Consider the following 20,900-nt stretch of genomic DNA (forward strand, 5'->3'; position numbering starts at 1 on the left):
GCTATTAGTATTGCTCCGACAACACAAATCAAACAGGCTTGCTAGTTTGCCATGCTCACAAACAGGAGAATAATCTGAGGTTAAAACAGCATCAAGAGCAATGTGGGAGGGGCGGAGGGGGGTGTCGAGAGGGTGTTCCAGGACACATCGGGAGGAGTGGGGGCATGTCATAGCACACAATGTGAAAGGGCGGCCATAAAGTAAACTTAAATTATCTAAAAATGCCTAATAACCTCTTAAATCCATTTCCATTGTCACTGTGATTTTGCTGCATATGACACTCCCTCACCCCAAAGTGTATGTAGGCCGCCTGTCACCCCAAATAGGCTTACATAGGCCCCAGCTTCTCTGTTGCTGTGCACAGGACAAATGGTACAGAAAATGAATGAAAACCCCTTTAAGTATAAATGTCTGCTATTGAAGCCAAAACCGATTTTAACAAGGTTATCGATTCAAGTAACTAACAATCAAGCTTAACTATATGATGGTTAGGCCAAATTAACATCTGAAGTTCAATCTGTGTGAGCAAATAATGATTTAGATAAGTTAAAAGAAGAAAACTAACTTGAAAGCATTGGGCCGTCCGTATTTTTTGGACTATAGCCAGAGTTCAGCTGGTCCTGCGACACACTCGGTGCAACTTGTATATATTAAGATTAGAGCTCAGATTGGCACCCAAAATCCCCATTCCCTAACCGTATTGACTTTCTGTGCACTACTTCCGCCAGCGGTAATGCTCCAAAACCATTTGCCAACTGACAAAAGACAGAAGAAGATTAAGAAATGTATAAAGTAGTAGAAGTAGTCATGCATTACCCCAGGTGGCAACCTTCTTTATAGCATGCGAAAGAAGGTAGCTATAGTGCACCAAAAGTGCATGCCAACCGCCAAAAAAAAGTAGAAAAAATGGAAGCAGGCAATTTACATAATGAAGAACTGTAATCATTGCAACTAATCGGTAGCGTAACTCTGCAGCATCCGCCACAACAAGGACTTATTCACAGCAGCAAAAGAACAACAACCGACCAGGATTCTAGTTAAGGTTTATTTTAGACTAAAAAGAAAAACTCTTCCATAGTTAAGAGTGGAAGTCTCAAATGCAACCGAAAATCCATACGGGATTCATTCGGAAATTCGCTCTCGCAACACTCCGAGTGTGCCTATGTTATAAAGCAAACAGCAGCTTGGGCTTAAAGTTGAACTGCTTGTTGCACTGGGCTCCGGCACTCTTTTTTGGGACACTCTGAATAAAGGGTGACACGGGAGAAGATTTTCACTCTCATCCCACCCCCACAGAATAAAATCCCGTTCCATCCCACAGTAAAAAAAATAATCATGTCCTTTAAAAGCCTATTTCCGAATGCATCCATGATTAGAGAACGGGACTTTTGGGGGCGAGTCCGAGCTCTACTGTTCTTAGTCTGTTTTTGTTAAATTTCCCACAAAAATGCAAGTTATACTTTTTGACTGGTACGACTTGCACTTCAAGCAACGTACAGTCTGAAAATGAAGGTAATGCCCGCAAGTGGCAGATGTTAGGCGGAAAGGAGAAGCAGCTCCTGGCATTGTGCAAGAGACAAAATATACTCACACACACAGCCATTATTTGTCAGCCATGAGCACTTCATGCTTAAAGGGAGCACAGACAACACCGACCGTGAGGTTTTACAAAAAGACACGAGCATCACAACTAACAAACATCCTGGGTTGGTTGGTTGGGAAGAGCAAGGATGGACAATGAGGGTCAAATATCGATCAAATGGGAAGGGGTTTCACAAGTACTTTCTGTGGATTTCAATACTTCACTTAAACCCCCACAATCTTCGAGGAACATTTTGTAAAACTGTACCTATACACTCACTTTCTCTCCAGTTATTGCTTCCAAATATGTCAAATTTTCAAGCACATTTCTTTTTGAAAAAGAAATACCAATTGAGTAAGCAGAAAATCCCCCTTCCCAGTGAGTTCTTAAGGATTTTACATCAATGCCAGTTTGTTTGATTTACTGTTACAAGTCATGTGAACATTCAGTTAAGTACGGTATCATTTATCAATGACTATCTTCATCTGGTTCGGATGCCTCCTGGACCTCCCTGGTGAGGTGTTCCAGGCATGTCCCACTGGCGGGAGGCCACGGGGACGACCCAGGACACGCTGGAGAGAGAACGCCTTAGGATCCCGCTGGAGGAGATGGTTGAAGTGAGAGGAAAGTCTGGGCTTCCCTCCTAAAGCTGCTGCCGCGACCCGACCCCGGATAAGCAGCAGATAATAGAATGATGGATGGATGTATCAATGTATACTTGACGGTTTGAGCAGTACTTATTTGTTACCCCTTAACAAGATTTAACTTATGCAACATTTATCGCAATATTGTTGCCCAGGCTACTAAACAGTATCTGTGGAGGCATTTTAAAAGTCTGCATAGTGCCCACATTTTTAATCACTCTAGGTTTTAGTTTAAGGCTTGTCTTCATCTGTCAGTGTGCGTTGGTTTGGGGTTATAAGTCAATAAATTGCATGTAATATGCTGTCAAATGTGAATGTTTTCATTGTAAAATAACTACAGAAATTGAGTTATGGAGGTTTACTGTAGAGCAATCCTTCTCAAATAGTGGGGAGCGGCGTGATGCTGGTGGCACATGTGACATGAACATGATTTTTTTGGGCCGTACTAAGATAGTGTAATTGCACATCCACTACAGTAGGTGGCAGTAGTGTCCTCGTTGTCAGAGTTTGTGCAAGAAATATTAGTTCTCTGCAGATGTGTACTTATAACAATTTTATAGATAAGTATTTATAATCGCATTGAGAGTTGCCGACTATTTCACTTCTTCCTAGGGGGGTGGCGTAACAAAAAATAATTGAGAAGCACTGCTGTAGAGTAAAAGCAAAAGGGCTATATTTTGACCTATTTTGATGAGATGTGAATTCTTGGGTTATGATCACAGTGATCTTTGCCAGATCTGAGCATGTACATTATGAGACAATGCTGCGGTGTTTGTTTTCCATAAAACAATGGACACCTCCAATAAGTTAAGAGTATCTAATGCCCATTTGAAAGATACTCTCAAACAAAGATGACAAAGTTCTGATGAAAAAGCTAAAGAATTGCCTCCCTGAAGGAGCAGGTCTTCGTCATTGGAGTCAAGAATTAAAAACTAAATTAAAGACCTATAAAGATTATTCCTGCAGTGTGTTATTGAGTGCTGGAGCTCCGAAGCTCTGAAAGGTTGGTGATTAAGTTCTGCAACAGAAGCAGCTGAAGCCTCTCGGAGGCACTGGAATGCTGTGGTTTTAGAAAGGGATACACCCTTTCCACCTAGTGCTGTTGGAATCTTAGAGGGGCATCAGCCTGGTGGTGTGGAACAGGAGAGGGTTCAAGTCCTCAGCATGGACGGCCCGATGGAGAGAAGGCTCAGAACGACTGCGCTCAATTTTGGGCAGCAAGTCCTGTACCTGTTCAATGGCCACCAGGATCTGATAAGCGAGAAGAAAATAATAATAATTAGCAACATAATGTATGAAAATGATATTACCAGGTTAAGAACAATTATATTTGGCAACAATAAGCTTCTCGCTTTGGCAAGACTGTAAACGACAAAAGGCAAATATGATTAACATGACTATTAACACATTAAAGTATAATATTTTTTTCTCAGAATTCTTAAAATTCCCTAGATATGTGTTTTACATCCAGAAGTAGTTATTAGGTGCTACTCAGTCGGGACACACCATCAATCCGATGGTCACACAGTTACATTAAGCTACTGCTTAATAGGGATGTAACAATATCCAATGTCACGATACAATAAATATCTCGATATGAACCTCAATACGATAATTATCACAAAAAAAGGTCACATGACGGAAAAAAGCACAATATTGTGTTTTTGGACAATACGCTGATATTGACAAAGAAATAGTCTTGGCCATGTAATGTCATGTGCTCCTAATGGCTCATCAGCACAAAGTATCATGGTCTGTGTAGCTCACAATGCTGTGTTTGGCTGAAGCGGGCGAAAAGTGATGTTTTTTGATGGAGATGTTGAAAAATACTTGCTGGTGTGACTGATTTATGGGAGCAATAACCACCGCAGTGGCCAAAACAAATTACAATTAAACTACACTAATAAACTAACCACCAGAGGGAGCTAGAACTGTACAAATGGAATACAACCTTGCCTTTTTAACAGGTGTGCTTCTTTTAATATTGTGACATTACAACAACAATACGATGATATAGTGGCAATTTTAATATCAAGATATTGTATTGCCGTTATCATTACATCCCTACTGCTTAAATAGAAGACCTGCTTGGAACATGCGCACGACACAGTGGCGAGCACTGGAATTGCAGAGAACACTCAATCCACTCAATCCATATACTTGTATATGTTATGTATGTATATGTATGTGTATGTATATGTTGAGGCATTATTACTTTTGAGCAGAACATTTTGAAGTGAAAAGCACAGACTTGTTACCTGTGGGAACAAGAGCCTCTCATCCCGTTTGAACTTCAGGCAGTCAATGATCAGCCTTTTCATTGACTTGGGCGAGGTACTGTAGAGCTTACTTAGGTCCGGGGACAAGTAACCACGTCCCACCATAAAGATTATCTGGAAAGAAAGAAAAAATCATCATCATTACACCATTATTGGAATCCTAGGGTTCTGAATAGACACAAACTGAACAAGACGAAAGTCTTTGTCTCAGCAAAGGTAACAAATACACGGTTCATTACAATTTGGCTCAAAACATTTTGAAGCGTTTTCAAATAAAGTGTTATTCAACCTGATCTCTGTTGTTGATATTGGAGTACGGTAGAGTCCCTGACATCAGCTCAAACAGCACAACGCCATAGCCATATACGTCAGACTGAAATGTGTACGGGTTGCTGTCCTGCATTCGGATCACCTCAGGTGCCTCCAAACACATAGAACAGAAACAAAAGTGTGATGTTGTCCATGGGTAATTTCTGTGATTAAATATTTATGGAATGACCTTAAAACAAAATTACCATCCAAAGAATTGATCCACTGGGCTGTTCAACCTGCTGAGAGCCGCTCCATCGTGATTTCACTGTTGCAAGGCCAAAGTCCCCTATCTTAACAGTCCAACCTTCATGGAGGAAAATATCTAGAAAACAATCTCAGGAAAAACTGCTACGGACAAAGAGGGTTTCATTGACTGTGCCAGATGAACAGCAAAGCTGTGTGGGTCAATTAGTTATTTTATATAAGATTGTTTTTAACTTTATGCCAAATGAACAAAGTGCAATTGAGGTTGTTGGCATAACAGTTCCAAATTAAGTCTGTGGTCACATGACATGGGACAACTGGAACCACAATCGACATTATCAGTATGGTTTCTGGTTGACTACAAACTACTACTACAAAAGAAAAGGATACTGTTTGACTTCAAGTCACGATGAATTATGTTCTTTGCATGAAGATAACTGAAAGGGAAAACGTATGCTTAATTATTACATGGAATAGATATTCATGACAAAAATAACAATTTGCTGCACAAGTGCAATTTTAGAAAGCAATTTTCAGAGTCAACTTGAAACAGATTTTTCCTGCATTTAACAGGCAATCGAAGTTATTATGAATGTGTATACGTATACATATATATCTATTATAGCTATACTGTATACCCCCCCCCCCCCGCCCCCCCTTATTCCTGAGGGCTCTGATGTAGTAACATTTATGTGCGCGACTTCCTGTAAGACACCGCAAGTAGGAAGGAGTCTGTTACAGCAGATTTTGCTTCATGGAGTGGTTTAATTGAACCCCCCCCCCCCCCCCCCAAAAAAAACAACAACAACAAAAAACATCAATATTAACTAAAAAGCATTGATGATGTGGAAAAGTCTTACTCCATGCCCTGTGCTGTCTGTCTGGCCACATCAATCCGCCTCATAGTGTCAAATTTGGTTTCAGAGACATGCAGATGGCGGTACAGGCTGCTGCCTTCACACCACTGTGTGATTATGGCAAAATTGGGCTTAGTCATGTATCCCATGAACAACAGGATGTTGACATGGCGGGTTTTCCTGAAGAGATGGAGAAATCAAATTTTACACACACAAAAAAAAAGAAAATTTCCCATCAACCATTTTGTTATTGCCTCAGGGTACACCCACCATTGTGTTTTTTTTAGGTTGGTTCCAAACTCATTCATCACTACGTCAAAGTAATAAAAAAGCAGAACTTCAGGTGCTGCTTGAAACATGAGTTTAACTACACAACGAAACAACTTACCGCAAGACCTGCATTTCATTTTTAAATGCCTGTAACTGTTCAGGCGTTGGCTCCGTGACTTTAAGGATCTTGATCGCTACATCCCCATGCCACTTGCCCTTGAATACAGTTCCAAAGGAGCCAGCTCCTATTCTCTTCTGGATGGTGACTTCGCGCGAGTGAACCTCCCAGTAGTAACTTGAGTCCCTGTAGCCCCCTCGGTGCTAAAAAACAAACAAACATCTAATTTGCCAAATAACTAAAAAGATTTAACACTTATGTCTCTGAAAATATCCAGTGACAAAGAATACTGCAAAACATCACGTACTACTTTCTTTTTGTCATCTGAGGAGGAGGGCTTTCGTTCTTTGTGCTCTGACGGAGACTTCGGTGGTTTTCTCCCTGGAGAGCCTAAAGAAGGTGGGCTGGTGGATGGCTTTGGGGATGGCTCAGGACCTGCAGATATTAAAGGCAGTGTATTAAGTGTTCGAGTCTAACACAGGCTAAATAAATGGCAGACCTAAAATTACTATTAATTATAATTAATTTAAAAAAAGCATACCTATTGTGTTGTTATATTTCACTGCTTCCTAAAAAGGTTGAAGGGGGAGAAAAAAATCATTAAATGTATTTAAAGTAATTTTACTGACAGAATTTAGACTACAAATGCGGAGCCTCTATACAAGGCATTTTCATTGTGGTCACAATTATTGTAGTGTAATTTGCAGAGGAGGGCAAAACACTCAATACAACGGCCTATCATTGATAGGGATGTAATAATAACGGGAATATCGTGATATCGCGATACCAGAACTGCCACAATATATCATCGGCGTCATGCCACCATATTAAGCGGCACATCTGTTAAAAAAGTCGGGTTGATTTCCATTTGTGCAGTTCTAGCACTCTCTGGTGGCTAGTTTTTTTTTACTGCAGTTTAATTTTCACAAGGCATGTTTTGGCCCTTCTGTGTTTAAAATCCACGCTAATGGTTAGATGAAGGGGAACATAATATGCTTGTAAACAGAGTCAATATGTGTAGGAACTCAATGTGTGCTTATATTAGCAAGTAAGCGCCTCAATATTAAGTGTTATTAGAGATTGTATGTGTTTATATGCATTGCTGTGATGTACAAAAGCAATTTTTTTTATGAGCTCATTTTATTTACAATATCATGACCTTTTTGGTATCGCCAACATCCCCACAATATCGTGATAATTATTGTATTGTGACCTTCATATCGTGATAATATCGTATTGTGATGTTTGGATATCGTTACATCCCTAATTATTGACAGATGCCCACCTTTCAGCGAGTGCTTTCGCATTTTTGGCAAGCGCTTTATGACACAAAGCCTCGTAAAAATAGACGGAGTGAGAAGTAGTCTGTACTGACTCCGATCGATGGACGTAAACCTAATTTTAGGTGCTCAGTCCGTGTATTTTTACGAGGCTTTGAGTCATAAAGCAGTTGCCAAAAATGCCTCACGGAAAAGTGGGCATCCATCAATGACGGGCTGTTGTACTGATGGTTTTGCCCAACTCTGCTAATTTGCCTTTTCTCCAAAGGGCAAAACTGCTCAGCTGTCACAATGTACTGAGCCAATCATTAGATCGCACGACATCTTTGTTTACAAACAGGAAAGGGGTCTATTGAGTAGCAGGCACGCTACAATGTGATGTCGCCATCCAATGACGAATAGTATTTTTACAACTTAGAATTCGAAAGTCAATTGAGGGGCCATTCATTGTGTGGTTGCGGGCCACATGCCCAGTTAGTTGCCAGTTGTTTATCACCGGACTAGAGAGTGTATTTGCAGGATTTCAAAATTGTACAACCAGAGAAAACCATGCAAAGGGCAGCTGAGACTTGCCTCTATAATGCTGGCAACAGCAGGGCTCACTGTGCTGACCATATGAACATTGGGTGTCGAGGTGGAGCGATGCCTTTGTAGAGACTGGCCATCTCCACTGGGGATGGGGAAGGGAAAGGCTGATGTTGGGGACAGGAGGTCCTGCCTGACAGAGGACATGCAAAAAGTCACACAGTGTATTTAAATATCTGTTTTAAAAAGGTGAATCTTTTTTTGAACATGCTTAAAAATTGTTTGGTCTGCAAGCTTACCCAGCAGGCTCTGGCGTTAAGGCTATGTTACTCTGTGATGGGGAATTTTCTGGCAATAGTATCTGAGGATACTCATCTGTGCAGGGACTTGAATCACAACCGGCCAAACACAAGTAGAAAAGGATGAGACAAGAGACAAAAACATTAAACGGGTGGACTCGTTTAACGTGTTATGACTGAACTATTATCATTTCATGTCAGACAGTGAGGGAAAAAAATCCAATGAGTCTTTTTTATTGTGTATGTAAACTTCTGGTTTCAGCTCGGCGATATGGACAAAAAATGAAATGTTGATTTTTTTCCCCTCAGTCATTATGGACAATTATGATTTTAAATAAATTTTAATTGAATAAACACAACAAACACTTATTTAAAGGTTTCATTTATTCAAAAATAAATCCTGTGCAAAATGTTCAAACAACAGTAAAGCCTGGTGCACACCATGGGCGCTGCGCCATTGGCTTCCAGCGCAGATGGCTTCTAAGCTGTTCTGCGTGTACTAGGGCGCCGTCGGCATAGCTCCTTAAAGTTGCGTTGATCACATGTTTGGGATCATGTGACCATTCACGATGGCGACCTCCAGGCCAAAGAGATATTGCTGTATGTTTTGCTACTATGCCAGAAAAGACGATGACTGAGGGCTGCTTCTTGTGAAATATGGTTTAAGTCCTACATTAGAGCTTGCAAAATGTACTCAGAGGGCGTGGCTATGTTTGGTGTATGAAGAGCACATGCGCCGTGGATAATAGCAGCACACCCCGGTGGCGCTTGAGCCAGGCATACGTAGAGCTGATGGTGCCTTAGCGCCGAAATGATCAAACATGTTTGATACTCAGCGCCAATGGTGCAGTGCGATCGGTACTCAAAAAATGCTCTTGCACATGAGATGCAGCTAGCGAAATACAGAGTGCGGATGGTGACTGAGCACCAATGGCGCCTCGTGTGCGCTGAGCTTAATGTATGGTATTGACCTTTTGCACGTGACGTCACCACCCTCATGGGCACGCCCCCTCCGGGACGCTGGGCGGCAAAAGAACCACTTGTCTGTATTGTAACCATTGAATCTCGTACAGTGTTAAGTCCTTCATCTAATCAATTATCTCATAAAATGGTCATATGCTGCTGTGTGATCGGTTGTACAGATAGACAAGGGAGTAAACCAAATATTGCTTTTTTTAATCGCATACCCACTAATGAAGACAAAAGACATAGATGGATAGCAGCAATCAACAGAAAGGACTGGTATTCACGGATTTGCAGCGATCATTTTTTGCGAGGTTAGTAGATAAAAGTTCATACATTTTACTAGTAAACGTACACTCTAATAACAGAGGTGTCGAATTACGCGTTTCAATTCACATTAAGCAGCCAGATAGTTAGCGTCCACTCCAACTGCACGTACACACATCTTAGTTTTACTATGTACCTTCTTCAAAACTATGAAGTGCATTTGACTGTTTAATAATGGGGGATTTCGTCTTTGTGCTTGGAGTTTTTCCACTCTGGAGCCGGCCGATATCATATTCAGGAAATGACTGCATAGCTTGCCACTACGATTTTATCCCATGCTGGTCAACATAACATCATCACAGCGTTTCAATACAGAACGAAATGTGTCAAAATAACTCAGTTAGCATGATCAACAAGTTTTACCTTTGCATTACGAGGTATATTGTTCCCCGGTGTGAGCGTAGCATCTCGTCCCAGAGACAAGCGTTTAAATAAGCTCCGGTGTAAGGAGGAGAGCCGGTTAGACACCGGCATTGACTACATAATGATATAGGTCGTGCGCTATGAATTTCGGCAAAATCAGCTATTTGAATGACTTGGTAAAAACAGAAGGGCTGTTTTCAAACTAGCGATCTCCAACTTAAGCAAATATCGCGCTCTATGAGTCCTGACTAAATGTGCCACTTCAACTGACAGGCGAACTTCGGTTGAAGTAGTAGATTTCATAGCTCGATGGGCAATAATAACTTTTCATTTGTAAAATAACAGTCGCCAAGTCACCAAGTCGCTCCGGGTCACGTCCACTTCCTGTCAACAATCATTTCCTTCGGCCGTGCAAATGGTCAATAGTGCAACAAAAAAAAAAAGCAGCTATTCATATCGTGTGTATAACTTGCTTAAATGCCACAATTAAGTAGGTAGTAACTATTGTAAACACGTCTTGTTGTAACCCACCCATCCAGCATTCTGCCACTTGTGCAAAATTACAAACAATAATAATTGGATGTAACACAATTTAAGAAAAACAGCTTTTGATAATCCAGAAGATAAGAGTGTATATATTTATACCCACCTTAATTTTTTTAATGAATAATTAAATATAATTAATTCAATTTATTGTCCAGCCCTAACCTGGAAAGAGCCATCAAACTCTCATGCTGCAATATAACTTTACTAATAACCAAAGTGTCATAGTATAAATAGATTAATGGTTTAACTGTGCATCAACTCACCGCTGTTTGCTTACTGTGTCCATGTCCACGCAAACAGTAGGTACTTTGCTACTGCAGTGCTGGTGAAATTTGTATCCACATGTCTGACACCTGAAGCCATTAAATAAAAATTTGTGGCAAAAATCACAGTAAGCCAACTTGAAGAAAGTTTTCCGTACCTGTGCAGATTAAAATTAGATTATTATTTCTGCAGCAAATAAACATTAGTGGGGGAAAAAATGTCATGAAAGTATAAACAAAGAAATCACGTATGTCTATTACTGTACTTACAAAGTTGTGCATGGTCAGAGGAATATCATCCAGGACCTCGACTAATAACTCCTCTCCAACCAAAGGAGTAATGTCCGTGTCCCAGTCTGTCAGTCTTTTACGACTGGAAGAGTAATTAAAAGACAATAACAACATGATTGTGAAGCCCAATTAAAATATATATGTTGGTGAAAATTCATTATGTTAAGTTAAGAAAGACTTGATGAGGGCTGCAGCACACTAAAAGTGAAGCGGGAGAACACCGAACACTTGCGCGGTGTGTGGGGTTCTGCCACGACATTTCATGAGTGGCAGAGTCGAGGCCACTTGTTTTGGGGCGATTGAAAATATGAATCGCAATTGCACTATATGGAAATGTCGCAGATATGCTCCAATTAAATGCACAGAAGCTTTCACACAGGTGTCACATGACCGGGCTAAGCAAGTGCAGCACAACCGCGGTCCGCCAGGCAATAGAAATGCAGTAATACAGTATTACAAGTACAGTATAAATGTGTTTTACAAAAATGTTTAACCATATTTATAATTTCATATGTACCTGTGGATGGAATGGTGAAGCTTGAGCTAAAATTGTATGCAAGCGATTCAATTCAAATGAATGGGAGTGCACCCCGCCTTATAGTACATCCACACTTTCCACTTTATTTCACCTCTACCCTCTATCTGTAGCATTCTGCATCTTCCTTGACTGACACGGTCTCTTTATGGCTTAAAAAAGGGATAAAGGCCAACATATTGTATGGAGCCTGAGAACACAATACAGGAAGTCCAGGTAGTGAATCACCCAATTAGCCGGGATGTGTAGTCAGTTGTCATTTTTCACCATGGTCGGATACTTGTAATGTGCAGAAGAGTGATATGACAGAACTCAACTGCACACTCGCAAAGTGGGCAGGGTTCTACCACAAAATTTCACGAGTGGCCAAGTCTCCACCATTGGTTTTGCGGCGTGTTCTCATTCGTCATCAGTATGCTGGACTCATGGTTGTAGAGAGAAATTAATGCGTAATTGGTTAGGTGAATATATTACTTTTTCCTTGACACGGAAGTTCTTCTGCAGCTCCTACCTCTTTGGCCACTGTTGCTGCAGCAGCAGCGTAAAAGAAAAAGAGGTTGAGAAAAGTTGCACATCAAGCATTGATTGAAACCAAGACTAATGGTCAGTTTCTCTGGTAATCATTTATATTTTAGTACTGAATGTCATTTACTAGCTTTGATTGTAGTCCGCTGACCTCGAAGGAAAATCCCCTCCATGCCAAGCCAGAAGTGTTGTGCTGCAATAATTGATGGTATGGCTTAACTTTAGTACAGTATAACTGCACAGTATAATACAGCAGAACACTTGAAATAAAATGGTAATGTGAAAAGGAGTTTGCACGATTAACATGATAACGATGATGATTAAACACTGTAGAAGCCACGGAGTATTTGTCTTTTACGTACTCGATTCGGCTTAGTTAGCCTAGTACCGCAGTGAAGTCGTGAATTTTATCATCTGCTTATCAATTAAAAAACGCAAATAACCATGCACATCATGTGTCTCTTCTTAAATTCATACTTTTGACTACTGTTGTTTTTTCAGATGGCACAACGTGGACAAAGCTAGGTGTGGGAAGACTACACTAACTTGAAAGTTTTTGGTTTTGTTCTTGTTGAAAATTGCTCAAAAATATTACATGTACTGTGTATTAATAAGCGTTTTTATTAAGGAGGGAGTGCGGCAGAAATTTACTTAAACGATGCATATTTTGCACTTTATACGTCTATATTTTCTTTGTTCTTGAAAGTTGTAGAATAGAAAAATAAAAGCTTGTATGAACAATGTTACCTTCATCTTGCAATTCCCTGTTTACAAGTTGTTGTTTATTAGGTTGTTCTACCTGCACAATAATCTACCTCTAATTCAAGACAAGTGGTATTTTTGAACTCATTTATAAATTGATTTATTTTCATTTTCATTCATTTCCCAGAGGTTTAATGGCTTTTTTTTTTATTTATGTTTTTGTACTTGAAAAATCTTCTGTCTTAAGATGAAATACTGAAGAACAAAATATTGTAAAACAAATGTTATCTTTAATTCATGTATTTGTCGTAAGCTCCCAAAAAAGTTATTGTATTAGTTCTGTTTGTTTTGTTTTTTAAATAATTAATCCACAGATTAATTGGTAAACCTTTTTTTTCCTGCGAAATATCAGCATCTGCCTAAAAAAAAAATCCATATCGTTAGGGCCCTAGTAGAAATTGCCATCCATTGGATTAAAGATCCATTGCATCTTCAAACCAAGAGTACCATCAAGAGGATTTAAAAAAAAAAATCACAAGTGCTTCATGAAGCTTAATTTTCCCATTCCTACTATGTAATGATGGAACAATGACGACAAGATTACAAGATCTCATAGAACGCCACAAGATCTCTCGTCTGTACAAAGCAGAGATCTATTTCTTTCCTTACGAGGCATTTTTTGTGCATCGTGTATCCGGCTCATTTATCATACACCGAAAACACTTGTTCATACCAGTAACACACGGTAAGCAAGCCAACTTCAATATCTTACTATACTAATAATATATAGCCATCAGTGCTTTGGTACCCTCTTATGTTGAAGTTGTTGCCGGCAGCTTGTCACGGCATAATGATGACTTGACTCGTCACTGATGTTAGAAATACAACATCGTCTTAAAATCAAGTTCAATTGATATTAATTACGGACGCTAAAAAAAAATCTACTTAATTACGCTGACATTGTATTATACGGCACCTGTTACAGCATGCAGCAAGCGCAGTAAGTCGTTTGATTACTTTTGAAAGGCGTAAATGACTTTGCGCACTTTGATGCCGACAGCCTGGCACACTTGCCGTGCTGATCACATTTTAACAAACCAGGCTTACTCAACAGTGCTGATTTAGCAAGCAAAATTGCTACTGTGGTTCTGACGTCACCTTGTCTCATAGGCCAAAATCTATGGAGAGAATTTCTAGAGATGAAAATAGTGTGCTGCTAAATTAAATTTAGGTTAAAAAAAACAAAAAACAAAGTTGATCATCTAAAAATGAAGATCAGTTGGTCGCTCATCATTAAGTAAAATGTGTTTTTTTTCCTTATGTTTTTATAATTTATAATTCTTATTTTGTTCTTAAGGCAAAAACTTTTTGTTTGTCCGAATACCCAAATATTCAATAGAATTTAGTAGGATATTCGAATACAAAAATATTTGATAGCTGCAGCCCTAAAACTATTCAGTAAGAGGAAAGATCTCAGTTGCAAGATGACCATGTAACAAAAGTGACTCTGCTGTTTATGTTTACATTTGCACTTTAGAGGTAGATCGTAAATTTTATTGCAGTCTGCTCAATAAGAAAACATTTTGAAAACTGGAAAATTTATATTTTTTATGATACATTTTGCAAAAATCTTGTGAACTCAATCTCGTGAGACATCTTGTCTCATCTGCTGTCTATAACAAAGTGTTCAGTCATTCTTGTGGTCAATCATTTTGTTAATGTCTTTCTTTATGGATGAAAGTTCAGATTCCTTTATGTCACCTGTGTCAAACTCAAGGCCCGCGGCACAGATGTGGCCCACACCATGTCATTTTATGTGGCCCGCAAGAGCTTAAAAGTTTTGAGTGTCTAAAAATAAATACCCAAAAATAAATTAAGAGCGTGCTTTGACCAAAAATGACATTTCCCACAATGCCTTTTGACTACAGTAGCCGCGGCAGTGTTTCCACATCCATGCCAAAGAGTGGAATTGAGATATAAATAATGATCCTAAAATGTCCAGAAAGAGAAAAGTTGATGCAGACGGAACACTGTTTCAAGAAAGATGGGAAGGTGAATACTTGTTTGTGCTTCAAGGAGAAAGACCGGTATGTATTTTGTGTTACGAGGCAGTATCGGTTATCAAAGAGTACAATCTGTGTCGACATTTTGACACCAAACACGGAGCTAAGTACGCTAAAGCAAAAGAAAAGCAACAAATTGCCCAATAATTAAAAGGCAAACTGCGGTCGCAGCAGAGTTTGTTCACGAAATTCACAGCCAAAAACGAGGGCGCAGTGAAAGCTAGCTTCATTGTGGCTGAAGAAATCGCCCACGCTTCAAAGTATTTTTCAGAGGGAGCGTTTTTGAAGCAGTGCATGCTGAAGGTCTGTGAGCAGGTGTGTCCCGACCAGTTACAGACTTTTAAAAATGTCAGTTTATCAAGAAACACCTCGCGGACCGAGCGAAGGAACTAGCCGGAAATCTTACAACACAGCTGGCCGAGGAGACACGCATCTACACAACTTTTTCATTGGCTGTTGATGAAAGCACAGATAACACGGACACAGCGCAGTTATCAATTTTTATTAGAGGCGTAAAGTCGGACCTATCTATCACTGAGGAGCTGTTGGATGTGGCTGCAATGCATGGGACCACGAAGGGACAGGACATTTTTGATGCGGTGGAGAAGTACGTAAGTAAAAATGCATTGCAGTGGGAAAACTTGGTGGGATTAACTACAGACGGTGCACCGGCAATGTGTGGAGGGAAAGTGGGCTTAATTGGACTAATGAAGGGGAAAATGCAAAAAATTAACTGTCACACGCCTCTGATAACGTATCATTGCATTATCCATCAAGAAGCTTTGTGTGGGAAGGTGCTGGGGATGGAGGACATTGTGACCAGTCATGAAAACAGTGAACTTCATTCGGGCGCGTTCCAGCAGTTTTTGCTGGAGATGGGCTCGGAACAAGGGGATGTGCCGTACCATACAGAAGTGTGGTGGCTGAGTAGGAGCAAAGTCCTCAAGCGATTTTTTGAGCTCATTGCTCTTTTTATGCAGAGTATAAGGAAAACTCATGTCTGAACTATCAGATCCAAGGTGGCTGTGTGACTTTGCTCAGTTGTGTGACATAACCGACCATCTCGCCCAGCTTTTTTCCATAATGAATATGAACAAAAACAAGCACAGATCACGCCTCACGGATTACAACCTCCATGCTGTTCTACGCACTGCCTCAGCACAGGACCTAAAACCAGACATTGACACACTGGCAACGGGAAAACGGTGTCAGGCATCTGGTCAGAAAACACACAGGTAAGCATTTTTTTTTTTTTTTTACGTAATTAAAATATAATAAAATGTAATTCAACCAAGAAGAAGAACAGTTAAACTGTGTGCAATTTGATGATTGATTGTGCTTGCATTTTGTTTTGTGTTTATCATTTTCAGAACATGATCAATCGATAGTAGAGAGAGAATCCACTTGGTGTGTTCAAGGACAGGCAGCATCTCCTCATCAAAGACTAACCGAAAAACTTGACCGATATAATTGTGAACTGAGTCAACCTTTATTTTGGTATTTTTAGTTGATTACATATTATTTATGTGTAGCTGCTGTTTTAATTATTTAATGTTTGCAGGTCTTATGTGTGTATGCAGAAAATTTGTTGTCATCAAATCATCAGTTTGATGCAAGGCTGTGTGCAGCCTTTTTTTGTAAAATGCTACATGTGTCATATATGCTCTTTGCAGCTCAGTTTTATGTTATTTTTCTTTATTCACTTGGACAGTTTGAACCTTTATTAATGGAGTTGTGTGGGTTTTCATAAGCTGACAAAATTTTAAAGGATTTATGTTAGCGCAACAAGCAAACATGTTTTCTATGCAACTGTAATTGTCATTTGAATAAGTTATAATAAATAATGAATTATTTAACATTAAGGAGTAGTTACATTTATTTTACATTACATTCAATTACATTTAGTTACATTTATAAGTTACATCTGGCCCTTTGAGGACAGCCATTATATGCTGATGTGGCCCTCGGTGAAAATGAGTTTGACACCCCTGCCTTATGTCATAGAAGCAAAACCTGTGACTCTGGACTGTTGTTGTTTTTTTTTTGTTTTTTAAGTACGATCCATTTATTTATTTATTTTAAAGGCATTTTATTAATTATAAGCAAATCTGTGTTATGGAGTGTAGCACACCAATCATCAAAGTGCACAATGGTTTGTGAACTCAAAGAACAGATTAACACTACTGCTTTCTCAGTGCTGGTCATCTGTGATCTATTCACCCCTCAGGATGCGTTACTTTTCAGTCGGAAAAGCGCCTTAACTGTCACAAATTTTATCTCCTCACCATTCTCAAAAACAAATGTACTGTGCACATCAAATTAAATTATACCAGATGAAATAGTATGGGGTGGGGCAGGGGTCGTTTGGGGGGATAGATCCCAATTGTTGAACCCTTTTCCCCCCCAGATAATATAGCCAATGGCACTCACTCAGCATAAATAAATTGTGGGGGGAAAAAATACAGATAATCAATGTGATCAGAATCTGTATCGGCCGATCTTACTCACAGTGGATCGGTATCGGCAGCATAAAAGCCTGATCGAAGCATCCCTAGTAAAAATATTTTGGGGAAATTAGGTGACAGTCCTCGATCTCCTCATTTCATTGAGACGTCTACAGAAGATGACATTGCGTCATTGCTGGTGATGAACCGTCTGCAGGGCTGAATTTCCACTATCGCCACAAATGTCAACTTTATGCTTCATGTTTCAAGCGTGATTAAATTAAAGACAAACAAAAAGTTAACACAGTTACTCAAAACAGCTTTGTATATTCACAGATGAATGTCAGTAGTCTCCCTTCCAAGCACTCTCCCAAAACCCGCGCAGAGTGCATATCAGGCTTTTGGTGACATATAGATTGAATGCGTGCGGATGAGTGTTCAGTGCAGATGCATCGCATATATCCGATTTATATCCACATAAGAAAGAGGCCCAGATTGGATTTGGAAAAATCTGAATTGTACTGTTCACACTGCAAGACAAAAATCAGATATGTGTCGCATATGGGCAACAAAAAAAAAATCTGAATTGAGATGCAGTGTGAACGTAGCCAATTGTCTGTTGAATGATGAAGATGCAACTTCAGTCACTGCTATTTTGCAGTCCCTTCCATTTTCAAAACCAAATATTACATAACGTAAAGAAGCGCAATGTCATAAAATCAGGCAAGCTGCCATAAAATTTTTGTTGAAAAATAAAACCAGAAGATTTTAATGTTGTGGCGTAATTACTTTTGCAAAAATAGTTTCTCATTCTTTCTTTTTTCCCCACAATATTATTGTGTGCACACTGCATGATAATAATGATAGCTCCAGTTGATGCTGGAACTTAAAGTGTTCCTTGAGGTGCCCTTTTTTGTAAATAATTATTAAAAGGTATGTCACATGTTCCATGCGTCCCCATTCCTCTCAACACAACATTCTGATAAATATTGCACCAATTTTTATCCATCTCAGGGGATGGCTTTTTTGCCACTTGCTGTCAACTGAAAATGACATCACAGTGTCTAAGGGATCAAGTAACAACCAATCACCTATTTTCTGGGTTTGGTCATGTGACTTCGCAAGACGAGTTTCAATTGTTTGATCTAATAATTACTGGAATATTGTTGTTAGTTGCTTTTAGTTCGTTTAATTATTTCCTAATGTAGTAGTATTTGTTATGCGTGTTCACCGGCTTCACCCACCTCATTATTTTATTAATTTTCCATTAACTGCTACATTTAATGTGGTTCAGTACGCCACCTGGTGGCAGCTGTGTGGTACTGCTGTTGTAAGTAAAGGTTTTTCTCCAGCATTAAAATTGCCTTCTGCCATTCTTATTTGCCATTATCCTGCAAAAGAAATGTAAACATTTGCCTAAAATAGGTTAAAATGACGATAGAAACGTTCACAGAGAAGCAGCACAATAGAAACTTTTCTATCATCTCTGCGATATACTATGTATTGCCGTATCTTCCAGCTCTGAGATAAATGCAGCCATTGGCTTGGGACATAATGTACTAATTGCATACTTACTTCAAACAAACACATTTTGTATCCGATCTTGCTAATATTAGTAAAACTTAAGTAGACAGTAATGCAAGCTTACCCTTCTAGAAGACGGAATACAGCACAGCAATCTTGGCTTAAGCCTCTCACTTTAAGTGCTTTATCTAGACTCTCATACACCGTCTGTCCTTGCCGAACATTCACCTGTGAATAGGAGATGACTCTTCAACAACACTGACCAGTGAGAAATATGTCAAACTTTGTACGAGTAATTGCACTTCATACCAGCAATATTAGCCATGTTTTTCACTGAGAATCACCACCATAATATAATTTTAATAGATGCACAAACACTGATAGATTTTAATAAAGAGCAGCATTGAGGACTTGTCTCACCACAGTCCTTTGCTTGTTGGGGAGATAGACTCGGATGGTCCCACCACCTCGTGGCACATCCTCCGGACTAGTTTCTCCTGAGGAGGAGTAGGAGGAGGTGGAGGACATGATGAGAGGACGCAGGAGGGGGATGCTATACTTGACACCAAAGCCTCAGGAGAGTGTCATTGGCCGTTGGATCCAAAAGAGTAAACTGTTTACTTGCAACCTGCAACAAAGTTAACACGCTTCATTTTGAGGATATGCAATAAGTATACATGTTGAAAAGAGCAAAAAAGCAACATCGGCCGTTGAACATGAGCATTTGAGAAAGGCAAAATAATGCAAAATTCAAATAACTAACAATGTAAACAACAGGGACGCTTGCCTTCGCTAATGGGCTGTACTTTGCATGGTAGGAATAACAGTAAATATGCATTTAACACAAGGGTGGTTATCAGAATGAACCTCTTATGGTGCAGTGTACAGTATATTGAATTTGACAGATGGCATGAAGTGCTAGTCAAACAGTAATTTGACAAGACACGAGAAGTCCACAGCAATGATATATTATTAATACTCATAATTAAAATCGCATACGCCACAACACTCAAAACAGTCACCGTGTGTGAAGCAAAGAGAGTGATAAATGCCAATACACGCGGAAAGTCTAAACTGCAAACTTATAGAAGTCATAGTTGAGTGATGCTAATGCTATGTAACGTTAGCCTCTTAGCTTAGCGTGGGATTTGTCTACGACTGTATGTGACATTTGGAGTTGTGGGAAGCCATGTTTCTCTTCACTGTGCCACTTAATCGACTTTAAACTGCCTGGCCAACTAGTTTAGGAGGTAATGGCAACTAACAGCACACTGACGATATAATTCTGACATAAGTCAGTGTTAACTCGAAAAAGCAGTTGTTACCAGGCTAAACTGTGCCCGTAGTGTTTAGAGATTATGTAGCTACCCTGTGGCTAGCCTACTTTTTAGCTATTCGTAGCCAGCCCAGTTGAAAACGTTAGCGAACTTCGAGGGTTTTACCACTGCGTCGGCTCCGCTCCTGACTGCAGTTGCTGGTCGTTTCTCCACTTCGTCAGCAGTGACTCGTAACATCGCCGTCCGAAACATAGCACGGAATAGTTGTGCTGTGTTGCGTCTATTTCTAGAGCTAAGATATAATTCTAACAACGCCAGATATTAATTAGAATCTAGATATAAATTAAAACTCTTACCTGTGGCAGCCATCTTGAACCCTCTCAATCTAAAGTCGAATCTGTCAAGAACTTCAGGGAAAGCGGAAAACCTCTGAATTGCTCATTTTCATTGGCCACTTCCTGAAGCTGCGTTCTTTCATTGGACACCGCCAGTTGGACATAGCAGAGATGGGCGTTAACTTACCTCTGTCATGTAAATGAACTCTACTACGTACTACAAGTACTCCAGTTTGCGTCGAGCTGCAATCTCAGTTTTCAAAACGACAGCGAAGCTAACAACGACAACACTAATACCAGAGAAAATGTCTAAACCCCTCCAATGTATATGGTACTTGTTTTGTAATTACATCACCACTTCGTCGCAATTGC

The 20,900-nt window shown here is 39.7% G+C and overlaps 1 protein-coding gene across 2 annotated transcripts in view; it reads right to left on the reverse strand.

Annotated features, from left to right (window-relative positions):
• The window catches only part of araf (A-Raf proto-oncogene, serine/threonine kinase), a 22,531-nt gene extending 1,900 nt beyond the window's left edge, over positions 1 to 20,631 (reverse strand). Inside the window, exons 1-16 of one of the 2 annotated variants that reach the window (XM_086075566.1) lie at positions 20,550 to 20,631; positions 19,337 to 19,544; positions 19,041 to 19,144; positions 11,103 to 11,205; positions 10,833 to 10,990; positions 8,371 to 8,457; positions 8,120 to 8,264; positions 6,808 to 6,835; positions 6,574 to 6,701; positions 6,267 to 6,469; positions 5,882 to 6,058; positions 5,412 to 5,458; positions 5,021 to 5,139; positions 4,795 to 4,926; positions 4,485 to 4,619; positions 1 to 3,477 (exon numbers count right to left, since the gene is read on the reverse strand). The exon at positions 1 to 3,477 is cut by the window's left edge and continues 1,900 nt beyond it. In XM_086075566.1, the coding sequence (XP_085931692.1) occupies positions 3,337 to 3,477; positions 4,485 to 4,619; positions 4,795 to 4,926; positions 5,021 to 5,139; positions 5,412 to 5,458; positions 5,882 to 6,058; positions 6,267 to 6,469; positions 6,574 to 6,701; positions 6,808 to 6,835; positions 8,120 to 8,264; positions 8,371 to 8,457; positions 10,833 to 10,990; positions 11,103 to 11,205; positions 19,041 to 19,144; positions 19,337 to 19,444 (1,815 nt within the window). In that variant the 5' untranslated portion in view covers positions 19,445 to 19,544; positions 20,550 to 20,631 and the 3' untranslated portion in view covers positions 1 to 3,336. Of the gene's footprint in view, positions 3,478 to 4,484; positions 4,620 to 4,794; positions 4,927 to 5,020; positions 5,140 to 5,411; positions 5,459 to 5,881; positions 6,059 to 6,266; positions 6,470 to 6,573; positions 6,702 to 6,807; positions 6,836 to 8,119; positions 8,265 to 8,370; positions 8,458 to 10,832; positions 10,991 to 11,102; positions 11,206 to 19,040; positions 19,145 to 19,336; positions 19,545 to 20,358; positions 20,495 to 20,549 lie in introns of those variants that run through there. The other variant, XM_086075567.1, reaches the window with a different exon arrangement.
• Positions 20,632 to 20,900: the final 269 nt, after the last annotated feature.

Source organism: Leptonotus elevatus, chromosome 5, assembly GCF_054856555.1.
Source record: "Leptonotus elevatus isolate MCC_2025b chromosome 5, RoL_Lele_1.0, whole genome shotgun sequence".
Taxonomy (NCBI): domain Eukaryota; kingdom Metazoa; phylum Chordata; class Actinopteri; order Syngnathiformes; family Syngnathidae; genus Leptonotus; species Leptonotus elevatus.